Genomic DNA, 18,693 nt, shown 5'->3' with positions numbered 1-18,693 from the left:
CTGACGTCCAATTTGCGCACGAGTTTGATTTCCGCAGGGTCGACCTTGGCTGTATCCCCAGCATAATCCCCCTGGGCTTTCTGGTCAACCACTCTGAGGAAGTCAACGTATCCAACGTGAGAATTGCTGGGCTTTTATTTAAGGTGGGGGCTGAAGGTGCCTTCGTGGTTTTTGAAAAGATTGCCATAGCTCTGAGCTGGGGAACCTATCTTGATAACTCGACCAGGGAAGTGTGTATGAATAGCAAGGATATGGCAATAAACAGTGGCGATACATTCACCCGATACGTGAAAGACAGAGAAGAGCCGGTGGTGACATGCAACTAACGCGCCATAGGCCAAGGCCATTCATACCCAATACAGGCCAGGCAAAGCGGATGAAGAGAGTCCGTCTCATTCTGCTCTTGCTTCATGAGGTAGGCTTGAGAAATGCCGAAGTTCGTGGTGAAAATGGAGAGAAGAAGAATCGCCAAGATTCCAAGACTTGAGCTCTACTAATCCGCAACATGTACTCCGGGACTCGCTCGCGATCCCCAGATTTCCCCCGCGTTTGAATGGGTCGAATCCAGGGTAGCAAAAGCCGGAGATTATTAGATAGCTAAAGAGCCGGCACTTTCTAGTGTCTTTAAGCGAGGTAGATCTGTCAAGTGTGTCTATAGGTTAAGTCTGGAACCTCGTCGGCTCCGAGCCCTTTGCGGACTATATTAACACCGCGGGAGGAGGGACACGGTCTTTGGAATGTCCGGCCCAAGCCAACAACGTATAACTTTCTCTTGGGCCTCGAGGGCGTTCGTAGAATTTGAGAACAAAGTTTGAGAACATACACGAGTAGATCTAATCCTTTATTTGCCACGGAAATTCGTTGAAACTTTGAACATTCCACAATCATATATACAACATTTCTAGCCATTCAATAATCTAAACCTAAATTAAAGTCGCTAAATAGGTACATAACTATGTAATGCTAAGGCCGGTTATAACCAGCATCGAGAGAAATTAACCACAATGACCCAGAAAAACCTAGAGAAGAACGTTGAAGACTACTCCAACATGTAAAGACACGAGCGCAAAAGAGATCCACATGTGCGAAAATGCCCTTCCGATACCCTTAATGCTGTCATTTTTCTTGTCACTGCCCTTCTTCGTCGAAGTAGCTGCAGTGGCAGATGTGATATTCGACGCGCTGAAAGCGGGAACAGTCGACGTCGATGGATTATAATACTCGAGAATGATTTTGCTCGCTTGCTCGGCGACACCGTAGGTTGAGGACATCAGATGAGTCGACAGGGCGATAGGGATGATACTGGCGTCTGCAACACGCACGTTTGCAAGACCGTAGACGCGAAGGTTAGCGTCCACCACACCACCTTGGTCTTTGGGCAGCATTGCGCAGGATGAAGACGGGTGGAACTCAGTGCTTGATTCTTCACGCAGCCACTGGATCCATTCGTCGTCGGTCTGGACCGATGAACCCGGCGAGGTCTCGTTTGTGAGATTGTTGCTCATTGGGCTGGTTTGGCCTAGTAAGCGGGCCATCTTGATTCCCTCGAGGAGGATCTCGTAATCTGGAAGAAAGTCAATTTCGTGGGGATAAGTTGTTTATTGTTCACGTAAACATACCAGCTGGGTTGGCGAAATAATTGGGGTCGATTACGGGGTAGTCCATCGGGTTTGAGGAGTTGATGTAGATTCGACCATGACTGAACGGGTGCTGAAGTGCAGCAGTAATACCGACATCGCCATTTGCGTCACTGTTCATAAACAAAAGCTCAATTTGTCCAATAGGACTGGTAAAGATCTTGGACGCCGTCGTGTTGCAAATTGCCTTGTAGCCGGCGATAACTCCGTCATCATATGTTGTGTTCGGCGAGTACTGGTCGATCTGACCAAGGAATTTTTTCTCGTACTCGTCAACCTTGCTACCATAGAGCGCAGTAGCGTTCACATAGGCGACAGCATCGTCGATATACGTGAGATATTTGGAGTTGTTCTTGTCAGCACCATCATCATACCATATAGACCCTGCAGTGTCCACATTGGTGCTCCATTTCACAGTAGCGCTCTGTTTCAATTAGTTACGTTGTTACTACAACGTGAATATGTGTGGGTGTACTCACAAAGTGATCCTGAAGGTGCTGACCAACGCCCGGGAGTTCAGAGACAAGATCAACACCAGCGTCAGAAAGCACATCCTTGGGGCCCACACCGCTGTAAAGCAGAACAGCCGGGCTACCGATACTTCCACCGGCGAGAATAACTTCTTTTTTAACCTTTACTGTGGACTTGGTCGTTCCGTTGTTAGATGTGTACTCAACGCCGCTAGCCGTCAGGTTGGTGGAAGCGGTCGAGTTATCGAAAATCAGCCGAGTGACATGGGCATTAGCCAACACATCATAGTTGGTCCGATCGGGAAGCGGGTCAAGATATCCGGTCCGACTGTACGAGCGGGTCCAGTTTGAAGGATTGATACAGGAGGTTGAGACTTCAGCACCCCAGTTGTCTCCACCATACATGTTGCCAGAGATGTCAATTCCAATGCTCTGCAGAGATGTTGACCAATCGCCCACTTGATCAAATGTGCTTGGAAGAGTTAGTTTTATCACGGTATCAAAATGCAAGATTGAGCGTACTAGTCAGGATAAGATGAGTGAATCGGACCATTGGTGCCATGATTTGATGAGTTCCATGTGATGCCGCCCTGTGTAGCGATAGCATCGCTGGGAGGAGTGAATGTCTCGCTCTTTTTCAGAGCAGCGTAGAACGAGTCCCAGGACCAGTTGTCGGCTCCATCCATGTCTCCGAGCATGCCTTTCCAAGCTTCGATCTCATCCTTGCCTGGACGGGTCATGTACAACCCGTTGATGGCGGAACTTCCTATATTCCAGTGTTAGTTTGGTTTCCCGGTGTCTTTGATGAATTCGAAAGAGACGAACCTCCAAGAACCTTTCCACGAGGCCAAAAGATCTCACGGTCATCTGCATTAGGTTGAGCGACAGTGTAAAATGCCCAATTCAACGGAGTTGTCCATAATGAATCAAAGTATGCGTATGCAGGAGTATCTGTTCCTTTGTTAGAAGTGAAAAGTCCGCGACAATGAGTAAGAATCGCGTACCTATGCGCGTTCGATACTCGTCTCCGTTTCCGCCTGACTCGAGAACCAGCACGGTGTGGTTTGATTCCTCAGAAAGGCGAGCGCCCAGCACAAGACCGGCCTGACCTCCGCCCACGATCACAAAGTCATAAGAATCGTTAATTTCGGTGCGCGGTGACAATGCGCTCGCAAAGCCGCTTAGCGCAAGGGTTGCTCCTAAGATCTGGGTAACAGACAAGCCTTGCATAATGGCGTTACTCGACAAGGAGAGACGTCCAGAGTTGACATGGTCAAATGGTGGATCGCGAATGTATTAAAGGCTAACAGATTAAGGAATAAACAGGCTAACCCTGGTGGAGTAGACAGCGAACCTTGAAAAGCTTGTGCGATTTTACAATTACTTATTTTACGCGCAATGAATCTTCTGATAAGCCACGCCTTAGTCTGAAATGCGTTAGATCGGTGGATCAGTGGGAGCAAGACCCTGCAAATAAGATCCTGGGTCCTATCGCTTCACAACACTTCTTCAACTTTTTTCTTGGAACTGATCTTTGTATCCGCTCCATTTCCATGGTTTCCACTTTTGTTCCTGAGTTGTCTTTGAGACATTTTAAGATTGAGATTTTCAACATGGTACCTGTGCTAATATTGCATGAAATACGTCATGCAACCTCCAAAGCGCGACATGGTACACGAGGCAACCTCTCCACAACAGTGTATCGGCTCGAATGCGCGGTATCTCATACGGAGTACTCCGTGCGTAGTAAAAGAAATTGATGTTATGATTCTATGACCTGGCCGCTTGGTTGCCATGCGCACAACCAGAGATTTAAAGCCAACCAAAAGTCTGTTCCGACTCCACTATCCGGGTGAGTCCAAAATGGCCTACTAGCATAGGTGGCTAATAAGATGATCGCAATTACAGTTCAACCAATAGTAACACAGTGCATAGTGGAGCTCAACCCAAAATGTTCAAACCTAGTAATCGCTCCACCATAGAGTCTGGATCGTGTAGGCAATTGAAACATTTGATGGCGAAACAGATTCCCTCGATCACATGCGATCGAAAAGATGCAGAGTTTGATATCTTTTTATATTGCAAAATGATCTCATATCGACACAGTGGAGTTATCAGAGTTGAGTGATGCAATGTTCCGATATAACCCCGATCTACAATGTCGTCTCCAGGAAGTTTCACACATTCCGTGACTATTGATTTCCAAGATACTGTGGTCAAACTATTGAAATTTCAAGACATTTTGCAGCAGAAATTTCCAACCGGGCCACTCACAATCACTTAGCCATCGTACCAGGCGTCGTCGCAAAAGCCTCTTCCAATATTAACAAGCCACTCCGTAGCTCGTGCTCCGTAATAGTGATTGGCGGGGCAATGCGAAAGGCACCCCCAAAGCTGGGATGGCTACTGAGATTGGCCCACAAGCCTAATTCATAGGCCCGATCACCAATTTCCTTGCCCAAAGCCAACGCAGGGGTCTTGGTTTCGCGATTCTCAACAATCTCAATGCCAGCCATGAGACCACGCCCACGCACGTCGCCAATACAACCATACTTTTCTTTCAAGGCGTTTAATTTGTTATGGAGGATTTTGCCCATCGCACGCGAGTGAGCAACTAGCCCATCGCGAACCACAATCTCAAGCACTTTGTCGCCAACAGCAGCGGGAAGTGGATCGTTCACATGGGTCGTGTAAAAGCAATAGTCTCTTTCAGCGCACACGCGCTCGATTTCCGCATTCGTTACAACCGCACTGAGCGGTAATCCATTGCCAAGCGTTTTGCTGAGTGTCAGAATATCAGGCACGACATTTTCATGATTGATAGCCATCAGGTCTCCGCAGCGACCGACACCCGTTTGCGCCTCGTCGACAATCAAAAGCATTCCGCGCTTTTCGCACTCCCTTTTGAGAGCAGCAAGATAGCCAGGTGGAAGGACGTGCATTCCTCCAGACGACTGGATGCATTCCACTATACAGGCGGCCAACGAGCCGCATGACTGCATGTCAATCATACGCCAGCCATACTCCATCTCGGCTTCCCAGTCGTATGATCCGTCTGGTCGGCGAAAGATAGACCGGTATGCGTTGGGGGGTGGGAGCATCAACATGCCCGGCATTAGCGGTCCCTGGCCCTTGCGACCGAAGTGATATTGGGCACCTAGCGCTTGCGCAGTCACGCCGTGCCAGCTGGCGCCTAATCCGACTACTTCGAATTTGCCTGTGTACACCTTGACCATTTTGATGGCGGCCTCGTTGCTTTCTCCCCCAGTGGACAGGAAGAATGCCTTGTCGAGCCCGGCGGGAAGAAGATTGCAGAGTCGTTCGCCTAGACTGATCACCGGTGGTGAGACCATACCGGAGAACAGGTGGTCCAGAGATGCGGCATGGTCTGCGATCGTCTTTACAATCTCTGGGTGCCCGTGGCCCAGCAGACATGACATTTGCCCGGATGTGAAGTCGAGCACTTTATGTCCTGAGGCTGTATACACGTATAAACCTTTGCTGCCGCATATCACATCCTTGTTGAACTTGGTCCCATAGTTGAGAAGGTATTTCGAGCTCTTGGCTTGTAGTTCGTCTTGATTGACATCGCTGTATAAACGAGGATTGTCGTCATTGGTTTTAGGCATGATTGGGACTTGCTCTCTAATGCCGAGTGCCATGATGTAGGTTGAAGCTGCTGACTGGGATGTGATAGTGTTTGAATACCACCTCTGATATGGTGATGGATTTAGAATGGCGGGTTTCTGGGCGTCTTATTGACTAACTGTAGCTTTCATCATCTATCGATCGTCCAGTTAATCAATAGCATATTTGGTACTTTCTCCTCATCGGCCTTGCTTTCGCCGCGGAGCCGCGGCCAACGGATGCCCTATCATAGTATTCAGCCGCGGTGGACCTTTGCCGGAATGGACCGTGCAAATAAGTGAAACTAGAGTTTATTCACATGCGAATTCGAATAAAACTCGATTAAATACTTTGTAGTGTGTCCCAGATACTTGGGAACATTTCGTCCACAAAGGCCATATCTGGCATGAAAGGTTGGCGCAACTCAACATCTGTGCCATCAGAGTTCTGAATCAATGGGGCAGAGCTCAACAACTTTTGAATCACCTCCGAATGCTGTGCTAAGCAAATATCGGCCAAATCCCACCCAAAGCGCTTCTGGTGTGATCGCAGGGAATCTAAAAAGTCACTGGCCATTCTCAGAGATGCACTGTAACAAAGACCAGCCACCTGCTCTGTCTCCAACGCACATCGAATCAGGAACGTGACTGTTGAAGAGAAAGTGAAAGCCACAACTGGAAGCCAAAAGTCACCAAGTTGTGCCTCGCCGAGTTCCTGTACCAGCACTACTATGTCTTCTGCTGTCCTGCGGGCTTCCATAATCCGATTTGCCATTTGCTCTGGTTTAGGCTCTTGTGATTGTCTCTCCCTATCGAGTTCTATCCGCCTCAACAAGAGCCTCGTGGCCAAGTATGCTAAGCGGAGGTTGGAAGCACCAGGAATGTCGAGATTTGACCCGCGGATTATAATCTTCCGAATATCCCCTGTGAGTGAATCCACCCACTTATTCAGATCTAAGTCAAGGTTTCGTGTCGGCCCTTGAGTCTCAATACGAATGTTGTACACGTGCTCCAGGCAGTGATCGAGTACATCGGTCAGATTCATGAGCTCAATGAAAACAGAGTTTGCTTCATGGTATTGCTCCCAGTCGGATAGGTATTCTGGTATCGGTAGCGGTACATCATACTGTGCACGTCTTATATGGGGTGGTGTACCATAAGCAAGACTTGACCTGCAAAGCATTTAAATTTGGGATTCGCAATATTCGGATACCTCACGGTTCATAACGTACCAGCGATCATGAAGCAAGATAGACCACCAGATCTTCATTCTCAGATGCTTCTCCGCCTGCGGTATATCCCATGGAAGCGGGTTCCGATTTAACCCAAGCGAATGGCACAAAGAAATAGCCGAGCTAAGTCTAACGCCGTTGCCAGTCATTGACGTAGTCGGTCGGCCTCCTACGTCCAGTAAAAGAGCTTTGACGGTCGATATACCAGCCGACGCGTGTAGCTCGGAGTATGAAGCCTCAATGGCGAGGTTCCATACGAAGCGAGCATCTGGACACCTCTCTCGTGCTAGAACAGGGTCATGTTGCCAAAAGGTCAGTGAATGAGCGTATAAATTGGCAAGCAATGCAGGGGAGATGCGATGTCTGGCATTTATATACTGGGCTCGAAATGAGCTTTCATCGAGTAGTGGGAGACAGGGATTGGCCTTCCTCAAATATCTGCGTATTGTTGTCAGTTTTATGTTCCGAACAAGTTGGTAATAGTTATGGGCTTGCCTCACAGCTCAATCAGGTGGGGTCCCCACGGCTCAACAAGCTTTTCGATGGTCTGAAGTTTCTGTAGCGCCGGGCTAGAATTGACCATAAGACCGACTGGCCTTTTTTGCACTTTCGTGAATATAACGGGCGAGGAGGAACTGCCAGGCTGAACAGGCCTTATCTCACGTATACCCTGGCCGCCCGAGATATTTGATAGATAGTCCGCCAGAACATGGTTGTCCCCGGTCACGGCCGGGCCAAGAATATGCGGGTTATCATCATCAGCCTCGAGAGACAGTGGTGTATCCTGGTCATTCTGGGCCTGTGTATGAGTCGAGGATTGTGGCGACGGCGCCATAAGAGATTCATGCAAAAGATGAGCCGCAACTGGTGTCCGCAGAGCGGGGGTGGACGTAGCGGCGCAGTCTCTGCGGAATGCCTCTTTTGGGGTGTCGCCTTTGCTCGCCCGTTCGGGAATGTACAATCTGTTCCGTGGGCACGACACATCAAACATGCCTCGGTGTGGGGCTCAATCTTGCATCGCGACTTTCTGCGCCGGCAGGGAATGCATGCCGGTTTCGTGTGAGAGCGATACGGTCGCTCCTCGCCACTTTCCATGCTCTTTGTCTTTATCGGAATCCCCGCGGTTGCTTTCCCTCGGCGAAGGTTCGAATAATATGCGTCAAAGTTGGGTTGATTCACCCAACCGATTAATTAGCGACACGATCGTGAGTGAGATACCTGATACCAAGATTCTTGGCTCAATTTTTAATCGGCTTCCAATCTCCAGTCCTTTCGCAGGGTTGACAATGAAATACGAAAGATGAAAGATGTGCCGGGGATTTCCGCGGGGCCAAAGTGGATCGAGCAAAGGTGGGGATTTGGAGTCCAGCGGTGGACTTTTTGTACAAACAACATTGTACTGGTGGGAAATTCCATTATTTTCTATGAAGTCACGGTCGATTTGATCTACAAATTTCTTTAGATATGGTTGAAGCCATCGGGGAGTTATTCGCGGAGTTATACCTGTGGATGGACTGCGAGGGGAATACTAGGACAACTGTCAAGTGATTCCAATTCGACACTGAATGGCATTTCAAATCGTTGATGGTTGAACATGACAATAATGAATCGCTATGAGGTTGAAGGTGCTCATGTTGAGTAAACATGACTCATGTCTTGGCGCAACAAGGGGTCATTTCGAGGTTTGTACAGGTCTCTTCGACCTTGAAGATTTTGATATAAAGCTTGATGGGCTTGGCCGTTTCTTCTGTCACTATGTTCAGTGCACTCCATACAACCGAGCAAAGCCTCATCGCTAAATCTTTACTGTTTCTGTTTCAGCGCTTTAGGTCATGAAGAGCCCCCTATCCACTGACGAAAGCCTCAATGATCCCTCTACGCAAGATCTTCCACAGACAATTAAACCAAACAACCAAAATGATGAAAAAGGTGAAAAGACATCAATCGAAGACATTGAAACTTCCAATGATGCAGATGAACAACAGTACCCTAGCAAAGTCAAGCTCATCTTCATCGTCCTCAGCTTGAGCTTGTGCATGTTTCTAGTGGGTCTAGACAACACAATCATCTCCAGCGCCATTCCCAAGATCACCGATGATTTTCACGCTCTCGAGGATGTAGGCTGGTATGCAAGTGCCTACATGCTCACAGTCTGTGCCTTTCAGTTGATGTGGGGAAAGCTCTTCACGTTCTACACGATTAAATGGATCTATCTTGCATCGCTGTTTATATTTGAGCTTGGCTCGTTGATATGCGGTGTTGCCCCCACCTCCACAGCCCTGATAGTCGGACGAGCCATTGCCGGCATTGGTGGCAGTGGTGTTACTAATGGCTCATTCCTTTTGATTGCTTACTCGGTGCCTCCGCGCCAGCGACCTGCTCTGATCGGAGCACTTGGCTCTATGTATGGGTTTTCTGCCATCGCTGGTCCATTGATTGGAGGCGCTTTTACCGACAATGCCAAACTTACCTGGAGGTGGTGTTTTTATATCAATCTGCCTCTTGGGTTTGTTGCCGGTCTTGTCATCCTGTTCTTTGTCTCTTCATTCAAAGGGAGTAAGGCCGGTAACCTCGGCTTCATGAATCAACTTAAGCAAATGGATGTCCCAGGTACTCTGTGTCTGCTACCTGGGATTATATGCTTGCTGCTTGCTCTCCAGTGGGGTGGGACCAAATACTCCTGGAGCAATGGTCGCATCATTGCTTTGTTTGTGGTAGCCTTTGCCATACTTCTGGTCTTTGGGTTCATCCAGCTTCGCTCTGGAGAACTTGCGACCGTCCCGAAACGCCTATTCTGCAACCGAAATATTTGGGGTTCTTCCTTATTTGGGTCCTGCATCTGTGCTGCGTTCTTCACGATGCTGTACTACGTATGTACTGTCCCTGGAGTTTCTCTTGGAAATATACTGACTGAAAATATAGATCCCAATTTGGTTCCAAGCTATAAAGGGAGCTAGTCCAATCAAGTCGGGGGTGATGAGTCTCCCACTTGTTGTAAGCTCGATCATTTTCTCATTCATGACTGGGGGTCTCACTTCGGTGATTGGGTACTACGTCCAATGGGCCTATTTGACAGTGATATTCATGGCACTCGGAACGGGTCTACTCACCACATTGAGGGTGGACTCCGGTCATGCAGAATGGATTGGCTATCAAGTCTTCCTCGGAGCTGGCGTGGGCTGTGGTCTTCAAACCGCGTTTTCTGCACCCCAAACTGCCCTGGCACTGGAGGATATCCCCATTGGTACTGCTGTTGTTATTTTCACAGAGAATCTCGCCAGCGCAGTATTCGTGTCAGTCGCACAGAACGTGTTCACCAACCAGCTCAAGACGAATGTTGCTCAATACGCGCCAGATGTGGACGCCAGCGCCATTATCGCAGCCGGGGCCACGGAGTTTATGGCTCAAGTGCCTGAAGGACTTCTCGATGCTGTGCTATTCGCTTACAACAAAGCTCTGGATCAGACCTTTTATGTAGGAGTTGCTCTCTCGTGCTTTGGTATCTTTGGCATCTTTGGGATGGAGTGGCTATCTGTCAAGGGAAAACAGGACAAGGATGTTTCCAATGATAGTCCTGCCCCCTGAAGGGGAACCCATGCCATTTGTACATGTAATATACTATAGACAAATTCAATTACTTTTCTCTCAACTCCAGCCCATGGAAAGACCATTTCTCTGAGTGGTCAATGTTTCCAGCTCTTTGTTCACCATAGTAATAGTAGCAGCACGCTGAATGTTATGTCTATTTATATATGCTACAAACTTCATGGAATAGACGGGTGTATCAGAGAATTCCTGAGCAGTTTATGGCGTGAGCGTACCCCACATCTTCGACATGGAACTCGACGAAATACCATAGTCTGGAGGTATGAACAGCAAGACTGATTGGATATAACAGCAACCGTCGGGAAGCTTATTACATGGCGTTTTGACGCAATCGGGGTCGGCTATGAGCTGAGCGGACTATAAGAGCACCGGAAGCTCTTACTTTTACATAGAGCGTACAACGTTTAAAAACCCATCTTACTCAACCTTGAGACCGAACACTGGTGTCTGCTATTATGGCTCATCTAGAAGCACGCAAACATATTTCTCCCGATTCGGGCTTCCCGATCACACTGCATCCGCATTTTAACGACAAGATTAAGAACCACAACCCTCCCGAGCCACCCCGGGAGCCTATTACCCCGCCCAAGGACCGGGCGCTATATGCAGATCCAGAAAAGAAATCATTATTCTCCGTGGCGAAGCGAGTTGACCTGACTGAGTCAGTTGGGACCGTTCTTGAGAACGTGCAGTTGTCCCAGTTGACTGGTGATCAGCTAGATGAACTGGCGTTGCTGGTTAATGAGCGTGGAGTTGTCTTTTTCCGTGAGCAAGACCTTACGACTGAGAAGCAAGTTGAGCTATTTCAGCATTATGGTAAGAGGATGCTTTCGGTAATGGTCACTTCCAGTTGTTGATTGGCATATGTAGGGATCTTGGATCGACACCCAGCTCAGAAGGTAAAATGGAAGACTATTGTGCATTATGTTGCTTCGGCCTTGCTAATGTTCATTAGGATCAAAAAGTACATCACCCCCTAACCCTTCCCGGCAACGGCTGTACTCTGGCCATGCTAATCTGGCTCGAAGTTTGTGAACATTCAAGGTAGCCGTGAAGATCATCGGGAAATTCTAAGCTACACACCCTGGGTATGATACTCTACTATCCCTTTTAATTTCATACTTAATAGAAACCTTATAATGTGCAGCCAAGTGGAGACTTCCATGCCGACACCTCATTTGAGATCAACCGTAAGTATGAAACCTTACGTTCAAGGACAACATCTAATCAATTGTAGCCCCATCCTACTCTCTTTTGAGAATGGAAGAGCACCCCGAAGTTGGAGGCGACACAGCCTGGGTAGTCATCAATAAAACCGGCTAAGCGATCTTCAATACTGACCTCCGGACCCATAGGTATCCCAATATGGTCTGTACGACGCTTTGAGCAATGCATACAAGAAGTTCCTTGATGGTCTGCACGCCGTGCATACTTCAAGGCTGCAATGTGAGTCATTGCTCGAAATATTTATTGTAGGTCAATTTGAGCTAATTGATTGCTAAGATGATACCATTCTTGACTTATGGGGCGCGGGTCCAAACCGCCCTCCAATTGATACACATCACCCGGCTGTCCGGACGCATCCAGTCACGAAGCTCAAAGCCCTTAATGTCAACCCTGGATTCGTGACTGGCTTTGCAGAACTTAAAAAACTGGAGTCTGGTATGCAAGGTCTATTAAAGCTAAAGGACCACAAACTGACGATTCCCCAGACAAGATTCTCGATTTCTTAGCGTATCACATCCACTCGGCTGACGACCACTACGTTCGCTGGAAATGGGCCGTTGGGAGCGTTGCTATGTGGGACAATCGGTATTTAAAACAAGTTCTCTTCACGGCGACATACTTATGCGCCCTTAGGTGTACGCTTCATCGAGTCATCCCTGGCACTTACAAAGGGCTCCGGCGAGGTATCCGAACTACGGTTTTTGGCGAAAGACGTGAGCATTCTGATTCATCTGACTTGACTACAGCACATAAATCTATACTAACACCCTTATTGGGTCTAGCTTATCTCGATCCGACAAGCGAAAGTCGAGCGGAACGGAAGCTACGCGAAGATGGCGAAAACAGCGCTACTTAGAGAGAAATGTTGAATCACGAGATACTGCAGTCACAATCAAATCGTCTATTCATGAATCTATTGAATTTTGTTCAAAGCCCGGATAAGCTACGTGGAGATGTAATCCCGGCTGGTAAATTAGGTCTTCGCTTTAGAGGCGTTCCAATAGCCCAATCATTTTGTGGCGGTCGTTTCCTCAACCACAAATGGTTCTTTAACAGAGATGCTGGCTTTTGTATGCTCCTCATCCTGTCCTTGTGGGTACTGGGCAGCCTCATTATCGTGTTCGATGGGGACGTGATCCTTGACAACAAGCCAAGTAGGCCACACTGCGAGACCTATAACAGAGAGTCAGTGTATAATTAAAGCACAATGGTATTATTATGCTACTCACCAAGGAGGATTGTGTTCACAGCAAGTGGCACCCTTCCACCGTGCCAGTTTCGGGTGTTGATACCGAAGGACACAGCTTGTGAGAAACTCTCCTGGCCTCGGAGAATTCCAGACAGTCGAGCTAAAGTTGTAGTATTAGTTATCCGCATAATTTTAGTTCTTCAGCAATTACCTACAAAGTTCGGAAATATTGTCGGTCATCGTGGAGAGGAGATAGTAAAGGAAGTTTTGGAGGCTTTGCTGGGAGAATTCTGGTATATGGAGTCAGAAATGCATCAAACTGGCGATCCGTCGTTCAACTCACCCCAAAGCAGAATGACGAAGAAACCCTCCACAAAGCCCTTGTCGGCCCAGTCTAGCGTTGGTGGGTTCTTGGTGTACTTTTCTTGAATAACCCAGGCGTACACCCAGGCAACTATGTGCACGACAATCACGTAGAAGAAACTATAATTTTTGTTAAAATTCCATGCAGTTGTGGAAAGCTTGCTCTGAGTGAGCCTTTCTTACCTGTACTTAATCCTGTTTCTGATTGAAATTCCACGATAATCCAAAAACCTACTGATGATGGTGGACGAGAGAAGACTGGCAAAGTAACCTTCGGCTTTATTAGCTTGGATTTCTTGGCCAATATGATGATCATTGTAAACATACTGACGAAACCCATAAGAGCACGAGCCCGGACACCGAAGTAATAGGTCTTGAAGTCTGGAAACAAATTAGCGTTTGGAAAGTAAATATTAGAAGCCTTAAATCGTACTTCCGCTGTACTGATTGAAGTATGCGGCCCAGAAGACAGGCAGAAGCAAGAGAATCTTTGGTTGTTAGTCACCCATACCACGACTTAGCGATGCAGGTCATACCTCTTTACGCTTGCAGACCTTCCAAAGCTCTTTCATTTCGTCGCGCCACGAATCTTGCAGAACAATCTTGACCTTGCTGCCATCGGTGCGCTGGACCTTGCTTGGTGGAGTGAGCCAGTAGGCTACAGGTACAGAGAGACATTGGAGCGCAACGAAGATAAGGTAAGTTTGCGACCCCACCTTTCCCTTACTGTGTGCATCACCGGAGCTGTTTCTATGTAAGTCAAGGGTCTTTGTTCAAATCAGTTGGATAGAACGTACTGATTCAGGCCAAGAACAATAGCACCTCCCACCAGTGGGCCACCTGTACGGAACCAAAGCCAGATGCTTTTTTTCAGTCAGAATCTTTATTCCATGCAGCTCTTCTTTTATTCGAGAAGCTTACTTCATGTAGCGACCTCTTTTAGTTGGCTCAGGATAACCCAATGCCACAGCACCCTCAGATGCCCAGAACAGACCGGCGCTATCAAGCTCAGTCAATATTTGCAACGCTCTCTCTTTTGTCAAGTACTCACGATAAGCCACAAAATACCGAGCCAACAAGAACAAACCAAACATTTCCCTACAGTGGAGAGTTAGCCTCATTTCTGAATCATGGGTCCGGCGATTCCCAAGTAAACAACTTACAAAGCGGTTATTCGTATATAAAGCAGCCCTAGACAAAGTCAGTATGTAACCTCTTCACTCGCTCGCTTTTGATAAACATACGAGTATAAAGGGTATCCAACAGCACCGAGCATCAAAGTCCAATTCAAGCCAATACGGTTAGCAATGGGACCACCGAAAAGACACAAAAAGCCCACTGCGAGTTGAGTTAGCATGAATCCGTTGATTTAGTATGCAGCGGGACCACATACTAAGCCCGAAAACAAGCGCGTTAGCCGCATTGATCAAAAAGGGCGACTGCGCGCCGCCAGCGCCGAGCGAGTTCATGGCATTCCACAAACCAGGGGCCAGAAAGCCCACGCCGCCAATAATGCATGCATTGAATAGAGTACTGCGGTACCATACGCGCTTTTCGGCCTGTTTTGCGGTATCGGAAGATGCCGAGATAGAGGTTTGTTCTGCCATGTTAGGTGGCTTGGAAGGAACCTTGAATCAAGCCACTGGTGGAAGCTAAATGGATTTCCGGAATGCTAAAGACTAACCGGCGGATGCGAGCTATATAGGTTTTGTTTTGTCGGTCTCATATAAACATTGGATACCACGTTTTTATGTTGCATTAAGCCTTTCTAATTCAGCTACATGATTGCGTGCTTGGAGGTTGGAAGCTCTAGTCCTTTTTGAAGACTAGCTTTACATGCCAAGAAGGCCTTAAGGGATACCGGGCCAATAACAGCTGGGGTGGGCGGGTAGTTGTGGAGACTCGATTGACAAGAGGCATATCCCGTGAATTGCCGATGGTCGAATTGGGAAAGGCGAGCAGAGTTTGTTGTTAGCCTTGGCCCGGTACGACTCTGCTCATATGAGGCGAAATTGAGCAATTTAGGAATCCAAGACTAAAGTGAGATGTAACAGAAACAAGAAAGATTTTGTTATCAAATGGAAAAAGTCGTTGCAGAAAGCAGGAATTCTTCACCGGGATATCTCAGTCAACAATCTCATGGCCCAGCATTCTTCTGTTGCTGTTTGCTTGTCGCTATGTTGATGATTGATTTGAAATATCCATTATTTTGAGTGATGTAACTCCCAGGATAATATTTGAGGCCTCGAATCTATTGTCATCGGTGAACTGTTGATTGAATTGCTCGCCTCCTGCATATCTTTCTTACACATTGAAACTACCACCTTTCTCTACGATTGTCCGTCCATTGTGATATGTCCGGACTGTTTATTAGCAACTTAGGGATATTTGAATTTATCGATAATTTCAAATAAAAAGAATAGCGCAAAAGATCAACAAATCCGCGGTCATATGCTCTAATATTACCTAATTCCCACGATTTCCACTGCTTGGACCTAGAGATTCACCTGTCCGCGCTTTTTGGACGCAAATTTCTCTTTGAGGACACGAGCAGTAGGAATAATACGAGTCACGCGTTCTCGAATATAATCTTGATCGTCATGTCCATCAATGTTCAGGCTTAGCGGGCCATCGACATCTTTAAACCCTCTTGATCGACCACATTCAAAAACCCAAGATTGACCTCTCAAGCCAAATATGCTAGCCATTGTACAAGGTGGTACTCGTCGATCGGTCACCCACTGAAAGTAAGGCTTTTCCCATCTCATATCTCGCGGAATATGAGGTATTGCTGAAGCAAATAATTGATCTGCTGTTTTGGAGATGTACAGCTCGGCGGCCGCGTGTACAATACCCTGAGATCCTTGTGATATGTGAAGAAGACATGTATTTGAAACCAGATCGACGGGCATCTCATCCAAAATCCAAGTCCCACTGTTTGAATCCTTGGCGGAGTGCCATATTTTAGTTCCGCCATTGGTGGCAAGATATAGTATAGCAAATGTTTCCACAGGGTTCGATCCGTCAGGCCCAAAGTGAGGGAATGGATCCTTGATTGCAGGGCCGATTGAGGATGGTCGGATAATAAGCAACGGGAGCTCAGGATATCTTTGCACGAGAAGTCTCTCCATGACATATTTAGCTTGGGCATAGGGCCATAACCAATCCCCAGTTCTAGGGGTGCTTCTCTCGGAAAAAACTTGCTCTAGCTCTTTCTCACAATCAAGATCCGTTGCACCAAACAGATGAATTTGTTCTGCGATATTTCCATCCGGCAAAAAGCTGTTTGCATAAACAGTGGAAACTTGAACAAACTTGATGAGTTTGGGAAAACTTGATGCAATTTTGGCAAACTCCAGTGCAGGCAAACAATTGTTTTGAAACGACTCGCAAGCATCAATCTTAAATGAGGTGTCCGCAGCAGAATTGATTACTAGAGTTGTTTCTTGCTGGAGCATGGCGAGATCTTGTTCACTAAGATCGAGGCCTGGGACCTGAAGGTCACCTCGAATGAACGTCACTCGGTCGCTCTCTAAAATTGAATCGATGTAGGTCGACAGATTATTTCGAAGCTTTGCAATTGTTGTTTCCTTCGAAGCTCGATGCAGGAGGAATACTTTCTTAGTGTGTATTTGGGTAACTAGCTTGTAAAGAAGGCAGCCTCCCAGCCCTCCGGTGGCACCTGTCAGAAACACAGTCTGCCTGGCGAAGAAAGCTCGATAAAATTCTTGGTTCAGGTAAGTCCTTTCGATCATAATGATGATGGTTCCTTCTTCCTTTGGGACGATCAATGCTTACTCCTGGAAAAATAAATGGCATCTCTTATAAACAACCTCAGTATTGATAAGACCTTCGCCAAGACCAACTGTAAGTAGCCTTAGATAATATTTGCTTCATTTGTGTAACTGACAATATCCGTATGGGCTTCAATGCAGCTAGAAGCATGATCGTGCGTAATTTGTCTATATCGAGAAGAATCCTAAGATGTCGAATTTGATTTTTTACTTGTCCAATACTTGTTTGCAAATCAAGTTTTACACAACACAACGTTTGAAACTGACAAAATGTGTGTAACCTTTGATGCAGATAGGGATGTCATGGTAATTTGCGGCTTATCCCCATCGAGAGGAATCATAGAGCTCGCGCTATTACTTCCAGGATGGTGCTTTGCAGATCAACGCCACGTATGCACAGAATTGATCTATTTTCCAGAATAAAAGTCCCTCATCAACCCCCCATCTTAATTATGCATGCCTCTTTAACCCAAAAAAGCTAGTTTTGTTCAGGCCATATGATAGATAGTGGGCACTTGTTAGAGCGTGATCAACTCCCACAAAAATGGAATGCATCTTTTCGTTCCCTTGGTGTATACTGTTCAGCCTAGCTTGGATTCCCACTTGCTTCCTTCCGCCGAACCTACTTTGGGCGGAGAGTGCATTTGTAAACCTCATCTCTCAGGATCAGGCTTACTGTGATTGAGATTTTTCAATTAGCAACCAAAATTGTTCTTGGCGATAGCTGTTATAGTAGAATCATCGAAATCTTCAAGTTTGGCTATCTTTACCATGGTGGGGATACTCACTATCAGGTTGTGATGGCACCGTGGCAAAAGTAAAAGCTCACTAGCTTTTACGCTATCGCCCCAGGCACGAATGAAGCTCCAGGTGCGCGATCAACGCAGTATTATCTTTCGCCGTCGGGCACACAGCCCCCTCCTCGCCATGGAAAAAGCCTGAGGCAATCACTTATCTAACACCACGAGGATTGCAGGTATTCAATTATGCAATTGGGCCATACCAATGAAGACCCTTTGTTTGGATTGTCACTAACCGCTAGGAGAAACATCAGATAGAAAAGATAACGAATATTTATACAGTATGTATACGCCCGTGGTGCCCGCTGAAAGGAACTAAGGAAGCTTTTGTCTTTTGCCCAAATTACCACATGCGATTTCGCCATCAGCTATTTTCCATCTACACCGGAGACGGCGCAGCCGTCGATCTTAAGACTTACTTATTCCTGTTGTACAGTCCTACTCTATGCACATGCTCGCTCTTATTAAACCATACTGGGCACATCTACTCCTTTCTATGGTAGAACAATGGAAATTATCAGGGCAGGCCATCTAACCTACTTCAATTTGTTTCACTGCCACTTCTTACATATAAACATTTTAAACTAGCCCCAGCCTGAAAAACATATAAATCTGAGGCTTGTAAAGCTGATCTGACGTCCGCCATAAATATTTGGACGCAGGATGAAACTGACTAATTGAACCTCACCTATCCCTGTACTGGATCTTTCCATATCTATATAAGGTTCATGGTCCGTCGATCCTTGCTC

General features: G+C 46.9%; 7 protein-coding genes across 7 annotated transcripts; 2 read left to right on the top strand and 5 right to left on the bottom strand.

Annotated features, from left to right (window-relative positions):
- Positions 1-1,019: 1,019 nt before the first annotated feature.
- Positions 1,020-3,337, bottom strand: N7529_003089 (GMC family oxidoreductase; the record flags this gene model as incomplete). The annotated part of the gene is made up of 6 exons (XM_057238616.1): positions 1,020-1,564; positions 1,620-2,061; positions 2,117-2,579; positions 2,630-2,873; positions 2,933-3,058; positions 3,112-3,337. 6 exons carry the CDS (start codon positions 3,335-3,337, stop codon positions 1,020-1,022), a joined length of 2,046 nt encoding a protein of 681 aa, XP_057101227.1.
- Positions 3,338-4,383: 1,046 nt separating this feature from the next.
- On the bottom strand, positions 4,384-5,769 carry N7529_003088 (aspartate aminotransferase family protein; the record flags this gene model as incomplete). The annotated part of the gene is made up of 1 exon (XM_057238615.1): positions 4,384-5,769. One exon carries the CDS (start codon positions 5,767-5,769, stop codon positions 4,384-4,386), a length of 1,386 nt encoding a protein of 461 aa, XP_057101226.1.
- Positions 5,770-6,076: 307 nt separating this feature from the next.
- N7529_003087 (fungal specific transcription factor domain-containing protein) lies at positions 6,077-7,956 on the bottom strand (the record flags this gene model as incomplete). Its single annotated transcript, XM_057238614.1, has 3 exons — positions 6,077-6,905; positions 6,966-7,403; positions 7,466-7,956. 3 exons carry the CDS (start codon positions 7,954-7,956, stop codon positions 6,077-6,079), a joined length of 1,758 nt encoding a protein of 585 aa, XP_057101225.1.
- An 841-nt stretch (positions 7,957-8,797) lies between these two features.
- Positions 8,798-10,550, top strand: N7529_003086 (MDR family MFS transporter; the record flags this gene model as incomplete). Its single annotated transcript, XM_057238613.1, has 2 exons — positions 8,798-9,835; positions 9,888-10,550. 2 exons carry the CDS (start codon positions 8,798-8,800, stop codon positions 10,548-10,550), a joined length of 1,701 nt encoding a protein of 566 aa, XP_057101224.1.
- Positions 10,551-11,026: 476 nt separating this feature from the next.
- Positions 11,027-12,654, top strand: N7529_003085 (TauD/TfdA dioxygenase family protein; the record flags this gene model as incomplete). Its single annotated transcript, XM_057238612.1, has 8 exons — positions 11,027-11,387; positions 11,616-11,659; positions 11,701-11,761; positions 11,809-11,870; positions 11,927-12,017; positions 12,075-12,233; positions 12,284-12,511; positions 12,581-12,654. 8 exons carry the CDS (start codon positions 11,027-11,029, stop codon positions 12,652-12,654), a joined length of 1,080 nt encoding a protein of 359 aa, XP_057101223.1.
- A 153-nt stretch (positions 12,655-12,807) lies between these two features.
- Positions 12,808-14,957, bottom strand: N7529_003084 (Major facilitator superfamily domain general substrate transporter; the record flags this gene model as incomplete). The annotated part of the gene is made up of 14 exons (XM_057238611.1): positions 12,808-12,971; positions 13,028-13,147; positions 13,203-13,277; positions 13,331-13,470; positions 13,534-13,621; positions 13,678-13,731; positions 13,784-13,838; positions 13,887-14,094; positions 14,148-14,213; positions 14,272-14,349; positions 14,402-14,448; positions 14,514-14,541; positions 14,595-14,688; positions 14,744-14,957. 14 exons carry the CDS (start codon positions 14,955-14,957, stop codon positions 12,808-12,810), a joined length of 1,431 nt encoding a protein of 476 aa, XP_057101222.1.
- An 888-nt stretch (positions 14,958-15,845) lies between these two features.
- N7529_003083 (uncharacterized protein) lies at positions 15,846-17,105 on the bottom strand (the record flags this gene model as incomplete). The annotated part of the gene is made up of 1 exon (XM_057238610.1): positions 15,846-17,105. One exon carries the CDS (start codon positions 17,103-17,105, stop codon positions 15,846-15,848), a length of 1,260 nt encoding a protein of 419 aa, XP_057101221.1.
- Positions 17,106-18,693: the final 1,588 nt, after the last annotated feature.

Source organism: Penicillium soppii, assembly GCF_028829465.1.
Source record: "Penicillium soppii strain IBT 18220 chromosome Unknown utg000003l, whole genome shotgun sequence".
NCBI lineage: Eukaryota > Fungi > Ascomycota > Eurotiomycetes > Eurotiales > Aspergillaceae > Penicillium > Penicillium soppii.
This window is presented reverse-complemented; position numbering and strand designations above follow the sequence as displayed.